This window comes from Schistocerca gregaria, chromosome 3 (assembly GCF_023897955.1).
Source record: "Schistocerca gregaria isolate iqSchGreg1 chromosome 3, iqSchGreg1.2, whole genome shotgun sequence".
Classification (NCBI taxonomy): Eukaryota; Metazoa; Arthropoda; class Insecta; order Orthoptera; family Acrididae; genus Schistocerca; species Schistocerca gregaria.
Window position 1 is genome coordinate 567,257,340 of NC_064922.1, and position 15,979 is coordinate 567,273,318.

Here is a 15,979-nt window from a genome sequence, read left to right on the forward strand (position 1 = left end):
TTTGGATTCAGAAAGCAGCAACAAGTAAGTGTGTGTTTGTGTGGAGGTGGGGATTCGCTGCATGAAATAAAATGCTGAGATTACTATTTCTGACTAATATTCCTTATAAAAGAAGTAAGTTTCCTTCACAAGATCATCACATAATCACTGAAATCAAACATTCTACATGTTTAGTACTCAAGATAATGTCACTGACAGCAAAATGTGAAGACAAGTCTTATAAGGTAGTTACCCCACTCTTGTAAAACACATGTGACACGTGCTCTTTCTTCACTACAAAACAAAAACTTCCTGCTTAAGTTCTCCATGATGAACTATAGTTTATGTAGCCATCCAACTGATGGACTGATACTGAAAATTATTGTTTTTTTAATGACTGAAGTTCTCTTCATTGATTTTAAATTATGCTGCTAAAGATATTTGAACTGTTCACATTTTTAGAGGATGAAAAAATAAAATTATGCACATTCTAAATAATAAATACTGTTTAGCTTCTCATGGTTGGGGTTTCCAGTCATGTACAACTTTGTAAATGATATCATATTCATATTTGACTGTAAACATTGTCTTAGATTAGATTAGATTAGATTAATACTTGTTCCATAGTTCATGAATACGACACTTCGTAATGATGTGGAACGTGTCAGGTTAATAAAAGATGTCTGTACAAGAAATTACATTACACAAAATATTGCATGACACTGCTGTACATTTGACCATTATTAAGTGGTATAACTGTGCTTTAGCACATGTCTATAATCTACCAATCTTCTGGCATGTATATAAGTATACATCATCATTGTATCTGTATGCTACACCTTTTGATATTGTTAACACCTTTAACATGAATCGCAGCAAATCACTATAAGTGTACAATCACATCTACACATGCCAGAAGAGTTTTAGATTTTGTCATGTGCTCAAGCACAGTTATATTACTTGATAATGGCCACGTGGCTACAACTATAATATTGTAAATAAATAATTTTTACAGGCAAGGGGAATTTGATGTCATTTATAACATGCGTATTGTGAAATGTCTCATAGATGTTCTACCATATAACAAGCTTTTATATTATTATTATTGTTATTATTATTATTATTATTATTATTATTTTATTATTATTATTTTATTATTATTATTATTATTATTACTATTACCTTTTAAATTTTGTGAAAAGCTATTTAGGAAACAGTCTTTAGATCCACATTATTTTATCGACAGAGTTACACGAAGTGCCAAAGAAACTGGTATATGCAAATGTATTCAAATACAGAGATATGTAAACAGACAGAATACGGTGCTGGGATCGGCAACCCCTGTATAACACAACTAGTATCTGGTGCAGTTGTTAGATCAGTTACTGCTGCTACAAAGGCAGGTATTCAAGATTTAAGTGAATCTGAATGTGGTGTTATAATCAGTGCATGAGTGATGTGACACAGCAGCTCTGAGGTAGCAATGAAATGGGGATTTTCCTGTATGACCATTCCACGAGTGTACTATGAATATCAGGAATCCAGTAAAACATCAAATCTCCAACATTGCTACAGCAGGAAAAAGAACCTCAAGAAAGGGACCAACGATGACTGAAGAGAACTGTTTAGTGTGGCAGAAGTGCAACCCTTCCATGAATTAATGCAGATTTCATTGCTCGGCCATCAACAAGTGTCAGGAAGTGAACCATTCAATGAAACATCATCAGTATGGACTTTTGGAGCCAAAGGCCCACTCATGTACCCTTGAAGACTGTATGACACAAAGATTTATGCTTCCCCTGGGCCTGTCAACAGCGACATTGAACTGTTGATGACTGGAAACATATTGCCTTGTCAGACGAGTCTCATTTCAAATTGCGTTCAGTAGATGGATATGTATGGGTACAGGAACAGCCTCATGAATCCATGGGTCCTGCATGTCAGCAGGGGGCTGTTCAAGCTGTGGAGGCTCTGTAATCGTGTGGGTCTTGTGTAGTTGGAGTGATATGGGACTCCTGATATGTCTAAGTATGACTCTGACAGGTGACACATATGCAAGCATCCTGTCTGATCACCTGCATCTATTCACATCAATTGTGCTTTCTGACAAACTTGGGAAATTCCAGCAAGACAATGCAACACCCTACACATCAAGAATTGCAACAGAATGGCTCTGGGAACACTCTGCTGAGTTTAAACACTTCTGTTGGCCACTAAACTCCGCAGACATGAACATTATTGAGCATATCTGGAATGGCTTGCAACATGCTGTTCAGAAGAGATCTTTGCCATCCTCCTTCCTCCTTGTACCCTTACGGATTTATGGACAGCCCTGCAGGATTCATTGTGTCAGTTCCCTCCAGCACTACTTCAGACATTAGTCGAGTCCATGCCACTTCATGTTGCGGCACTTGTGTGTTCTTGTGGGGCCCTACATGATATTAGGCAGGTGTACCAGTTTCTTTGGCACTTGAGTGTAGATTTCATGTTATTTTATTGCTTGAAGAACTTTCAGCACTAAGTGCCCACCTCATACCTTTTATAGTATACATGTTTACCATTTTTACAGTGTGCACAGGAGCATAAGGCACTATTTTATCTTTAATGCCATTATATAACAAGTACAAGTGGCAGAACACAGAAGTCTACATATTTGTTTGGTTTACAATTTATTTTCCATAAAGGAGTTGGTCATACGAAAGTAAGAATTTTTTGAAATACATTTCAAATCTGGGATTTATACAGTACTTTTAAATTACAGAACGTCAAGTACAACTTCTAAGAGAGAAGTACCATGTCTACATGCTCAGCAATGGACGTGCCAACATGTGTGGTCTGAACACAAAGAATCTTGATTATACTGCAAATGCCATTCATGATATTGTGACAAGATTGCCAGAAGAGGACAAAAATCCTTTGCGTGCCTAAAACTATAAGTTTTATTCGTTCCTGAGGGGTCACTATAATGGTGGCCTCAGAGATTGGCACCTGATTTTTACTTTCCATATTTTTATTTTTATTTATTTGGTACAGAGTGTACTAGTTTTGAAACTTACAGTACAAGTCCTTTAGTTAGATGGTAGATAAGGAAATGAGTGAAGTTACGCCTATTTCATTTATGAAGTAATGACCCAGAATATAAGTATTAAAGCTGATTATTTTCTTCCTTATTAAAAAGTAAGACTGTTGCTTAATATTGTATTGTATTTTTGTATGATTTTTATATGTTAAATAAAATTGTATTGCAACTTTATACAGATTATCTGCCTGTTTTTACCTCCAATAAGTATAGACTGACTCTCAATACTACAAAGATTGTTTCGATGCACTTCCTCACGACACAAATCACTCTCAACTAATTATAATAGTAAATAAGCAGCCAACAGAAATGGACAATGATTTCAAATTTCTGAATATCTGTGGTTACAATATAACCTGGAATTGAATAAACATTTAACAAGGTAGATTCTAAAAAAAGTGACCAAAGTACCGACTGCTACATCCTGAGTGAACTGTAAGCATCTACTATCACAAGAAACAGTAGAAAATGCATACTTGCTTACAAATAGACTCACCTGAGATATGCCTTGTATTGTTGGGGTGTTCTCAAGCTGCTCCTTGCAATTCTACAATGCATTAATGGAAGCAAAAATAGAGATTCTTGTAAACCTGTTTTCAGGAAGCTGGTGACCCTAACTCTGCCTTGCTTATAAAGGATGGGTGAAATGAAAATGGCTGGGAAATTATTTCATGCACTTTAAGACACACAAGCCAGCTTACATCATCTGCTACAGATGTGTGTAATGCAAGTTAGTTCGCCTACCTTAAGGTGCATGAAACATTTCCTGGACCAGTTTTATTTTGATCACCCAGTTTATTTTCAAGAGCGTTAAGTTCTAAAAACCACAATGAGCCTACCAAATGCAGAGTAAAGAAAAACAATGAAATTCATGACCATTACATTATAATAAATTCAAACCCGCCTGTGATAATGCAAGTTCACAAATTTATCAGAAAGGGGCATTCCACATGGGCCTCCTTCTGCTCAATAATCTCTCCACAATTATGAAATCTATTGAACCCATTCATAAAAGTTGATCTATGGACACACAACAGTGGATCACCACAGTTTACTCACAAGAGATATATACTGGGTGCTCCTTAGAAACAGTGCAAACTACCTTGAGTCAGTATTCCAAAGCTATCAAAGATCCACCTGGGACAAGAAGTCTACAGTATAAACATTTTAGCCAAACCAATTGCACACTCACTGTGCCCTCCACAGACCCTTAGACCAGAGCTGGGTCATCTTACATACCAAATTGTGGCGTGATATTATCAGAGGGTTCTCCTGAGGACATGCATCTTTTCAGTAGTGGCGCCACAGTGACTAAGAGTAACATTGCGCCAGCTGTTCAGTTTCCATAGTGACATTGGGTGGTGCCAATATACATCCTCCCCACCAAGCACTGAATGCTGGAGGGGAAGGATGCAGGTTGTGCATGATCTGGAGGAGGAGCTCTACTGGAAAAAGTGGCTGATCAATGGCATCACTGCAGATGGCCAAGACAGAATAATGGAAGTCACCACAGGAACAGAGGGTTCACCAGGTGTGGAGAAGCATGTGGCTGCTGACTAGGACAGTGGAGGAAAAGTGATTTTGATGGTGCAATGGATGTCTGTAGGTGGAGGCCACAGTATACACAACAGACCAGTGGTGGATGGACTTCATCCTGGAGATCCAGGTTGCGTGGTGTCTACCTGGAAAGAGAGGCCTTATTAATTACACAAGCTGACTGTAGGCCAGATTATTCAAGTGGGTTTCTTAGGACAGTCATGAATTGCTAGAAAACTGAAGAGTATTATTCATCATTTCCCTGTGGAGCTGGATTTTGAAGGAAAGATAAACTATCCCACAGGACTGTTGGAGGCTGTGTGTAAAGATGTGGCACAGAGATGTTTAATCTCATAACTGGTGCAAAACAGTTAGAATCCATACCAGGAAAACACCATTCCATTTTCAGAAATGTTTGTGAGTGGGGTGCCTGTGAGAGCAAACATTTTTTCAATGGACATAATAGAAATGGCACTTTTTGATCCGAGACATGCAGAACATAAAAGGTAAATAAGAAAGGAATCAATCAAAGCCACACACACAGAGCCCAAAAAATGGGCCAGCAAAACTGAAGTGGATGTGCTTACATGGCTCTGCAGTATCAGAGAACAACTGTGGAGGTGCAGCTCGATGAGCCTGACAGGCAAAACATTGGTGAACCAGATCTATCATTTCAGAGTCAATATTTGGACAAAATACACGTTATCACACCAAACTTTAAATCTAGGACATGCCCCAAGTTGCAGTGTGCATAAGTTGATGTACTTACAGCTTGTGACTGCAGACAAGGAAGAATGAGGTGGTCCTCGTTTGAGACTTGATACAGAACCCCTTGGTTTAGGTGTGTTTGAAGCTTCCATGGCCAGTAGGGATGAAATTTGAGCCCTGGAGGCATTTTTGGCCACTCTTGTTGCATTAGTGAATGAGGTGGCTTAATATCGGGTTCTTATGGAAGGCACACAAGATGTCGCACATTGAAAGGGAAAGGCTGAAACGGATGAATCCGAATCTGAATCAAGCTGGGAAACACCAATTCATAATGGTGAAAGGCTTGATTGGATTCCATATGGATCAAGGCACATCATCCATGTTTACCTAAGACATTGCTGCTTCATAATGGTAGAACAAAGAAAATTAGACAAATATAGCATGCAGTTCTGGAGGCAGTTAGTGGTCCAATCTAGTACATGATGCTTAGGCCCAAAGACTCTCAGCACCGAATCTTGATCTGTGACATAATGACATATTTGTGCATAATGGAATAATTTAAATTTCTGAACAGCATAAATGATAGTGAGAGTCCATTCCTCTCTTTGAGAATATCATTGCTGTGAGCCACGCAGGGTAGCCGAGCGGTCGGAGGTGCCTTTCACGGTCCGCACGTCTGCCCCTGTCTGAGGTTCGAGTCCTCCCTAGGGTATGGGTGCATGTGTGGTCCTTAGCGTGATTTAGTTTAAGTTAGATTAAGTAGTGTGTAGGCTTAGAGATCGATGACCTCAGCAGTTTTCTCCCATAAAACCTTACTATAATTTTCCATTTCTGAGAAACAAGTAATGTCTTAGAAGCATGTGCAATAGAGTGCACCGGCAGGGTATTTATGGCACCGGACTATGCTGATGTAGGGAGGGGGGACATTTCAGTTACTACCACCAGTGGCAGAACAGAAAAGAGGCATTTTTTGTCAAATGCGGTGCCTGCTTAAGGTAATCTTTTAAAGTCTGGAAAGCTTGTTGACAGCAAGATGGATATTCAAATTGTATCCCTTGGCATATTAGCTGTTGAGTAGGAGAGTTTTGCTGAGCAATAGGTGTGCAGTTAATTCGCCATGATAGTTGAGCAATCCAGAAACACTTGTAACCTAAGTATTTCACATTCATGGGGGTGCATTTTAACAATCTCTGCAACCAGCGGAGGCCGGATGGCTTTAGATAATGGCGGCAACACGTCTGACCAAACAATAGCACGCAACATTTCTCCTTTCAGAACGGTTCTTGAACGGGGAAAATAAAACATTTAATGATTAAGACATGTGATGAAACCTCCATCTAACACAGTTTGTTGCTGATGCCAAAAAATAAAAATTTACCCACAAATATATTGTTTTTAGTAATTTCTGTGACCAAGATAATAATTCACAGAATAAAATTAAAACTACGTTATTACCTTAATTGTTTGTAGACAAAGTCCATTCTCCTCTCCTGCCCTTCAGTGAAGTGGTCAATTACGAGTTCATTGAAATTAAGCACATTCAAACATAATTTTTCTACAGAGCACATAGCAAATAGGCCTACTCTCAGTCTCTCTTCTTTCATTCTGTTTCTTGTCAGTGTGGAAAAACCTCTCGCTTTCTGGTGTTGTCATTGGTATTTTACAAACAATTCGTAATACTTTCACTGATTCCATTAAAACAGTATCTAAATTATTCTTGTAGATACAACTTAGAAGTCCGAAAGCTCCATTTGCAGTTTGGAAATCATTGCTACTGTATATGACTGTCAATTCCTGTCGTAGTCCGTTTTTGTTCAGGGTGAATAATTTAACTGTTGTCTGAAATTCTTTGTCGGGGAATAACAGTTTGTGTTTTGTAAAGAAACTGGACTGGGATAATTTAGCTGCTGACAAGTGATTGCTAAATGCGAAACAAGCATCAGTGTTGTCCATAACAAGGTCACAGACATCCTTTACAACAGTTATTCGTGAGTATACAGTATGGAAACTTTTGGGCCAGCGATCATTTAGTCCACTCCCATTACCCCAGTAATGATCGAGATCAAGAAAATTTCTCATCAATTGGATCGCTGACTTGAAATCAGTGATATTCTTAAGAGCTATCACCACAGTGGTAAAATAAGACAGGAGATCACACTGTAGACTGTATGTTGTATTGAAGCCAGAGTGGGCGGGGCCTGATGCCATTTTAAGTACTAAAACATTAGCAGACTACTGTTTACAATTGCTTCTTCTTCATTACTTCTATCGTGTGCACGTACTAAAAATTACAGTGATTACATGAATAATATAGTGTCAGGAGGGCAATTTCAAACGTTTTTCTGTTGTTAAATGGGTGTTTGCCCTAGTAATACAACAGATTTGGTCTCGTTATTGTAGCTTGTTTTTGTTGATATATTTTGAATAACCAAGAAGTGAAGATTTTTTTGTGACAAGGGTACTTTCGTAACACATTTTATTCTACTTTTACTACATTTGTATCGATAGTAAATGAAGCTGAAATTCCGAAACTGATGCTTGTTGCTTACTGGTAATGCTTCTTGTTACTCACAGTTTCAGCTTTCGACTTGTATGCACAGCATTTTAAATATTCATGTTTGTAAAATACTTAACTACGTCTTCTTTGGTATCCAGTAAACGTGCATCGATTACTGAAATGTCATAGAAAGAGAACAGCATAGAACTATACCTCTGTAGAATTTGGGTAACGAACACTGTGTACATGATGTGTAACGACTCTCAACGTTACCGATTCGTATACACTATATTTTATTTATACACATTATACGGACAGATACATCTTAAACACTTAGCATCTCAGAGCACACTCTCCAGGGGTACAGAGATACTGTTTTTGCAGCGATATTCTTGGGGATGGAAGTCCACAGAGATTGTGCGCCACAGGGCTCCCCCTCCCCTTCCCCCCACCACCGAAATGCATGGATTGCTGAAGTTGTGCTGTGGTGTGGTGCAGTTTGTCTCTGGAGATGCTGTCAAGCTTGTTCTTGTCTAAACGTGTTGGTGAGTGCAACAGTCAGCCTGTTAATGACATTGGTACTGGCTGAATAGGTGGTGCTGGAGGTTCCATCGTTAGGTCATCCACAGGTGGTTGTACATGATCCTGTGGTGGTGGTGGTGTAGGCTTATCCTGTGTCTGGTTTTCCGTGTTGTGGTCTGGGGCTGGCACGTGTAGGATGCTGTCCCTAGATAGCATAGATAACACTGCAGTTGTATCGACTGACTGTGGTATTGGTGTTGAGTGGTACAATGATTGTGACACCATGCTGCTGCCGATCTGTTGGTTTTCATATGTGGCAGATACCATGATCATTGTGTCATGCAGAGACACTGTGATATCTTCTGGAAGGTAGTGCTTGACATTGACTGTGATGGAAAAGGAGACTGTGTTGTGACATGCAGTCAAAGGGACAATATTCTTCCCTGATGTCTTCACCAAAGTCCATCCTGGCTTCAGTCTATTGACAGACACAGTAGTGGGTTTGCTGGCTAGCATGATTTCGAATGTGTTGGGACCCCATCTTAGTACTTTCTATTCTCCACTGTGCACTGGGTTGAGCACTGGCTTGATGGCAACTTTATGTAGCATTACATGAGTGCAAGTCTGTAGGTTTTTGTGCACAAATACAGTAGGTGTTGTGTGGTGCAATGGCAGTGGGACTCTGATGCTGCGTATCCATTCTGTGACCTGTTATATGAGGTCAGGGAGTTGCTTGTTGCCTTCGTCTGTTGTCTGTGTGACATTCCACTAGGGGGCTAATCGCTTCGCCGTGGAGGATCTCCGCTAGCAAGGCTTCAAGGTCCATCTTTGTGGGCTGTTCTGGTACCCAGCAGCACTCAGGGTAGGACCTCTGACCGTTTGTTATTGTGGCACACCAGTGTTGTCTTCAGCTTGCGGTGCCACCATTCCACTAGCCACTAGGCTGTTTGACTGTGGATGATAGGCTGTGGTATGAAATTAGAGGCAGCCACAGGGGTGGCACAGTTCTGTAAACAGGGTTGATTCCAATTGTCTGTCCTGATCTGTTGTTAACGACTCTCGCTCTCTATAGGTCGATGAACGATCTCGCCACTGTCTCTGCTGATATGCTCCTGAGCACAGTGGCCTCCACCCATCAAGTTGTTCGGTCGATGACTGTCAATTCCTGTTGAAGTCCGTTTTTGTTCAGGGCGAAATCCGTTAGATTTAGATAGTGGCCCCACTAAAGGTCGTTGTCTCCTGATGATGCATTGCACCAAACTAGTTTGTTGGTTCCAGCCACTGGCCATTGTTGTAGTTGCAATTCCATGTCACCGTCTGACAAGAATCGTTCCAGGTCCATATCTGTTGCCTGTGCGTCCATGAGGGTATCAAAATACAGTTCAGTGGTCATGGCTGCCAGGCGGGACAGGTAGTCCACAACCATATTGTCTGTTCTGCGCATGTGGTGAATGTGTGTTGTGAACTGTGAGATGTGGTTCAAGTGCTTAAACCTGCATGGTGTGGCGTTGGCAGACAGATTATTTACTGTGTCAGCTAATGTTCAGTGGTCCTTATAGATAGTAAGTGGTCTACCTTGAATATCATTGTGGAAGTAGTGCTCTGCTTCATACATGGCCAGTAGTTTGTGGTCAAAAGTCGACCTCTTCCTTTGAGAGTCTGTCAGTTTCCTTCAGAAAAAACGCAGGGGTTGTGTCATCCCTGGAACTTCCTGCTGTAATACAGCACCTATCGCTATGTTGCTCACGTGTGATGTAATGATAAGATGAGTATCCAGTAAAGGTAGTGTTAGTGTGATGGTGTGGGCTAGTTGAGCTTTAATGTTGTCAAATGCAGTGTGCATCTCCGCTGTCCATGTCAGCTTCCTTTTCCTCAATGTATTTTTCCCCCATAGAGCTTCTATGATGGGAAGTAGGGTTTCAGCTGCATGGGGTAGGTGTCACTGGTAGAAACTGAGAATGCTGAGAAATTTACATAGCTGCTGGTAATTAGTGGGAGGGGACCAGTTAGTAATTTGCTCAATTTTGTACTGTGTGGGCTGTGTACCTGTTGCATTGACTAGGTGGCAAATATGATGCAAGGCCGCCGCAGTTGTCATTTGTCTGGATTAATTTCCATCCCATATTGTGACAGCTTGTAGTATATCCCATGCAGGTGTCATTTGCGTTCCTCTGTGGATTTTGAGTATATAATTAAATCGTCTAAGTAGCAGCAATGATATGGCACGTTGAGAAAAAACCCATCATTGAACCTTTGCCACACCTGTGCAGCGTTTTTCAACTCAAACGGCGTAAATAAGAATTCATATAAACCGAATGGAGTGATAATGGCCATTTTGTGAACGTCCTCCGGGGCCATAGGCATTTAGGAGTACGCTAAAGATGGTTGCCCCTGCCAACTCATGTGCAAAATCTTGGATATTCGGGACCGGGTAGCTACTTATAATTGTTCTGGTGTTGAGGTACCAGTAGTCACTGCAGAGGCTCCATGTACCTTCTTTCTTTGGCTGCATGGTGATAGGTCATGCCTATGCGCTGTCTGAAGGTCTGATTATACAGTCCTGGAGAAATTCTTCAATGGCTTCCTTGGCCACCTTGCTTTTGTAGGGGGCTAAGCAGTGGGGGTGGTTGTGTATGGGCAGTACTAAGGTCATATTAATTATGTGGGTGGTGCCATCCATAACTACGCTAACTGTTTTGTTTGGTAGGGGTGGTCCTGGAGGTGGAATCTTGTTGTCTGATCTGTCTGCAGAGGGGTAATCTTGTCGGTGGGTAGTCTGCTCACAAGAGCAGAAATGCTGTCACTATTTGATGTGCTAGCGAGAGTGTCACTGTTCAACCCACTCGCAAGAGCTGCGTCACCAAGTGTAACAAGCACTGTACTAAATTGTGTATCTGTGCTGGTGGTTGTACCATTCTCCTGTGCCTCTCAGGTGCACTGGGCCATCTGTAGTTGCTGCCAGATTTATTACAGTTGGCTGTCCAGTTCATGATGGTAGCTGCATAGCTGCGTATTCCCTGTACAAGTTTAGTTGTTTTCTTTGCCGATGTTCTCATAGGCCATGATATCTTCGTGGAGTTCATTGCACGTTGTTGCATGTTTTAATGCAAAATCCACTGCAGTCTCCACGTCTAGCAGTAGAGGGGGAGGGTCTGTGGTGGACAGGAGACTCACTCCAGACACCCCCTGTAGGGTTTAGTTCTTCTCCTTCCAATAACAGAGCCCTGATGAGATCTGAGATGAGGCATTAATGACAGAGTAAGTCCACTCCGAGCACCAATTCCACCATTTCGGCCACAAAGAAAGTCCATGGAAGTGGTGTGTGGTCATCTAGCCATAGCATTGTGGAGGTCATCCCCATTGCTCTTATTATTGAATCATTTGCCTCTTGGAGTTGTATGGTTGAGAGCTTGTAATCTAGTGTGGTGAGATGTGGGTGTAGTGTGCTGATGCCCACACCTGTATCAACCAGCAGGTACTGGTGTAGGCAGTGGTAGTAAACAAATTCGAGCATCATCTGTCCCTGTGTGTGGTGTGTTATATGCTTTGGTGTCTCCAGCAGAAAGGTGGCTTGTTGTAGGGAGGTGGGCTGGTGCACATAGGCCAGTCCACCAGTGTAGTCTGGGTAGCCACATGGTGGTGGCAGTAGCGTGCTGAATCGCGCGCTGAATCGCTCGTGAAACCAGCAGTAGCTACTTGTCATTATGTTTGTGCTGTGTTGTGGCAGCCCAGGTGTCGACCATCTCACTTGTTTGTTTATTTCCTGCAGCAACTAGGACCGTGAGAAGCGATTGTTATGGCATTGCAGTGGTCGAGGCCTGCAAGGCTTCTGGGGTCCCGTTAATGGGGGTCTGTGCACAGTGTTTTGCTCTATGTCTGCTGCTGCTGCCATCCTTGCCTGCCGTGCACCATATCCATTGCTGGCATGGCGGTCAGATGTAGGTGTCCTGGTACTGATTGGCGTGAGAGCACCAGCATCCTTTTGGCCAGTTGTAGGTGCATTTCCAATTGTGTGTCTGCATGTAATAGAAGTGCTGTCTGTATTTGTTCTGGGAGCTTGAGTATCCACAATGACCATTGGGCTGTGTCTGGTAGTAGGTTGTTATCAATTTTCAGGCGCAGTTTGCGCCATAACGACGATAGTGTGTCTTCGCCCACCACTGTCTGGTTTATGGCGAGGTACATTTATTGCTCTGGTATGCATCATAATCGTTGCAATATTAGTGACCTCACCATTTCGTACTTTTGAGCAATCGGAGTGTTTGGCAGTAGATCACTGACAAGATCGGCTTGTTCACGAAGATGGTTGAGAAGTTCTAACAGTTTGGTCTGGTCATCATTGATCCCTGCTCTCCTTGTCATACATTCACAAAAAGCCTAACACACTTCTGGTGAGTCTGTGTGAATTTGCGGCAGGTGGAGTTTGATAGACAGTGGATGGTTCCCATAGTGGTCATAATGTGTTGGTCCCACTGAGTTGTTGCCGTGCAGTAGTTGCTTCGACCTACCATGGTGGCCTGATGAGGTGTGGCCACTGTATGTTGTACCTGTTGGCAAGATGTGGTGTGATACTCTACTTGGAGCTGTGGCCTGGCATGTGGCACAGCATGCCAGGCGGTGACATCATGCCTGTGAAATGGTGAGTGTCATGGTGCAGCTGCTATTTCTATGCTGTCACCCATGTGACTTATAGAGGCATTGGTCGACTGCAAATAAATGTCGTTCTGTTGGATATCACAGTTATCTGGCGGTATTTGTCTGTGTGTCCACTGTGCACACTGTTCTGTTAGTCGCATCACGCCTGTAAAGGTTATGTTGGACGAGGATGGAACTGTCAGGATGCACAATATTAAAACTCGTCTGAGTTTTCCAAGTGATTTGTTATTTCCAGCTACAGTGCCCCTTTTCCTCTCGGTCTGAGTCACCGGCTCTTGCATTGCTGAGGACACCACTTCACGGTCTGCAAAATGGCTTGGCATGGAATGGCTGACTCAGTGACCCGGTGTGTTGGCCTTGTATGGCCTCAGATTTGTGATGAGATCTGGATACATCTGCAGTCGACTCAGTGGTCTTCGCCCCTTTTGCTTCAGCGCCACTTGCAGGGTGGCCTGCTGCGTGCCTCTTGGCCAGCATGGCTAAGATCGCGGCGATATCAAGCGCCCACGATCTGGCGTCCGAATCTGCAGCCCTCGCCTCGGGATGCCTCCAGCATGTGTTGGGAGCCAACAAGAATGCCGGCTCTAGAGAGCTGTGTTGTGGCATGCTGCTGGCTGGCTGCAGACCCCACGTTGGCCTCAGAGGGTCGAAACATCAACCCAGCATGGTCTGGAATGCTGGTGTGTGTAGCCAGTGGTGGAACACTCTCTGCCGTCCAGGAGTGCTGTCACACTTGGAATGCCTTGTTAATGAAATGGTGCCTATTTATACACGGCTATGCACCTCTGTTTTGCTAATGTGCTGCTCCGTGTCATGTACTCATAACACCTGGGTTGGGTCAGTGGACCCCTTCTGCTTGTGACTTGCGCCATGCAAAAGGCTGCATTTAATCTTTACAGTGGGTCTATGACCCTGTAGCCTCGATTCCACTTTGCAACCACTGTTGGCGTAACTTCCTGTCAACAGGCCCACACCTGGCTGTAATCTGTGCGCTCGTAAATATTGCAATGAAGCTAATCTTTTCCCATCTACACCTGTGGCTGTGTAACATTCAATTGAGTGATTGTCCTACTATGTTACACACAGTTCCATTGGTTAAAATTCCGCTCCCCTCTACTACTACTATTAATTTTTCGTAGATGGAGTAGATCCGACGCATCCTGACCCGGTGCAAGCTCAATTTTGGCTTCATGATGACCCTTTCACAGTCTATTTCTTCCCTCCTGGCTAAAAATAACTGCACAGTGGATGTGACCCGATTGGTGCTTATCAGCCTGGCTGGACATACCATTATCTTCCCTCTATGGGAGCTCTGTTATTCCTCCCTTGTCATCTCGGTGTACCGCCGAGATCAGCAATGCCTCCTCAGTTTTTTACTTCTACAAACTTGCTCAATGCTCCCCTTTTAAGTGATCAGAGGAAAGGGACCACCATCACCCTACCTCCCCCTTCAGGAAGACTTCTGTCCGTACCAGACTCACAATACTCGAAAACACATACAACATATGAAAATACAATGCCTAATTAATCTACGCAGACCCAATGCTACAAAACAAGAAAACGAAAAACCTATAAATACTCCACTACTTTCTGGATCTCAAAGCATACGGTACATCATGCTGTACTCTGTTTCCCTGGTTTTCTTCGAGCTGAACACCTCTCTTCACCCCCTCTTTCTTCCTCTTCCCTTCCTGTGACATGACTGGAATCACATCTGGACAACCCTTAAATGGCCTCAACTGCCCAATGTGTACTATTGTTGTTCTAGTTGGCATCTGAAGCTTAACATCAACGGAGAATGTGGTTTCAACTACTTGGTATGCCCTTGATACCTCGTGACGAACTTCTTCGTTTTTCCTTTCGGTGTATAGGGGGCTGGATAGCATTACCCATTGCACTACTCTATACTGCGGTAAACTTCCTTTCCACTTCACTGCATCTTCCTGCCTACCCAAACATCCCGAATTGTCCTCGCAAACTGATGTACAGATGCACCTGTCCCTTCTTTCTGTAACTTCACTAAATCAAATGGTGATGGCACTTTTCATGCATACACTTCCTCATATGGAAACAAACCGGTATTGATATCGACTTGTATGCACATACAATGTGCTTCAAATACTCGTCCCACTGACGGTGATGAGTATCCACATAAAATCTCAGCATCTTCCTGGTTGTTCTGTGTACCTGTCCTGTCCTTCCATTCGCCCATGGATGCAATGTGCTACTCCTCAACTTCTTTATGTTCAACAATTTATGCAGTTCCTTCATTAAATCTGACATGAAGGTGGTCCCTTGGTCAGTAACTATTATCTCCGGTACACCAAACTTCAAAATCCAGTTGTTTATTAATGCTTGCGCGACCATTGCTAGCTGTTGATTTGTCATAGCCACCATCTCCACATACCTCGAAAAATGGTCTATTATTATCAGGACGAATCTGTTCCCCGATGGTGTTTGACTGAAAGGTCCTAGGACATCAGTTCCCAACACAGAAAATGGACATGTCGCTTCTGACAATGGCTGTAGCTGTATCTGTTTCCTACTCAGTTCTGCTCTCTGCGCACATGGTATTCAATTCTTGACATACTGATCCACATCTGCTTTCCTGCCTCTCCACCAATACCTCTCCGGCACTCTCCTATTCGTCGCTCTACACCCACCATGACTAGGTAACACGTGATCTACATCCATACTCCGCAAGCCACCTGACGGTGTGTGGCGGCGGGTACACTCAGTACCTCTATCGGTTCTCCCTTCTATTCCAGTCTCGTATTGTTCGTGGAAAGAAGAATTGTCGGTATGCTTCTGTGTGGTCTCTAATCTCTCTGATTTTATCCTCATGGTCTCTTCGCTAGATATACGTAGGAGGGAGCAATATACTGCTTAACTCTTCGGTGAAGGTATGTTCTCGAAACTTCAACAAAAGCCCGTACCGAGCTACTGAGTGTCGCTCATGCAGAGTCTTCCACTGGAGTTTATCAATCATCTCCGTAACGCTT

The 15,979-nt window shown here is 42.8% G+C and overlaps 2 protein-coding genes across 2 annotated transcripts in view; one reads left to right on the forward strand and one right to left on the reverse strand.

Moving 5' to 3' along the window:
* LOC126354089 (aspartate aminotransferase, cytoplasmic-like) overlaps window positions 1–3,232 on the forward strand; it is a 69,152-nt gene extending 65,920 nt beyond the window's left edge. The window contains exon 8 of the mRNA XM_050003474.1: window positions 2,741–3,232. Within this exon, the coding sequence (XP_049859431.1) occupies window positions 2,741–2,907 (167 nt within the window). The 3' untranslated portion in view covers window positions 2,908–3,232. The remainder of the gene's footprint in view (window positions 1–2,740) is intronic.
* A 5,125-nt stretch (window positions 3,233–8,357) lies between these two features.
* On the reverse strand, window positions 8,358–8,837 carry LOC126355464 (alpha-crystallin A chain-like). Its single transcript, XM_050005780.1, has one exon. It carries the CDS (start codon window positions 8,835–8,837, stop codon window positions 8,358–8,360), a length of 480 nt encoding a protein of 159 aa, XP_049861737.1.
* Window positions 8,838–15,979: the final 7,142 nt, after the last annotated feature.

Bases quoted from the DNA above. Each gene is read 5' to 3' on its own strand.
- LOC126355464 (XM_050005780.1), bottom strand. From the start codon at position 8,837: ATGCTAGCCAGCAAACCCACTACTGTGTCTGTCAATAGACTGAAGCCA.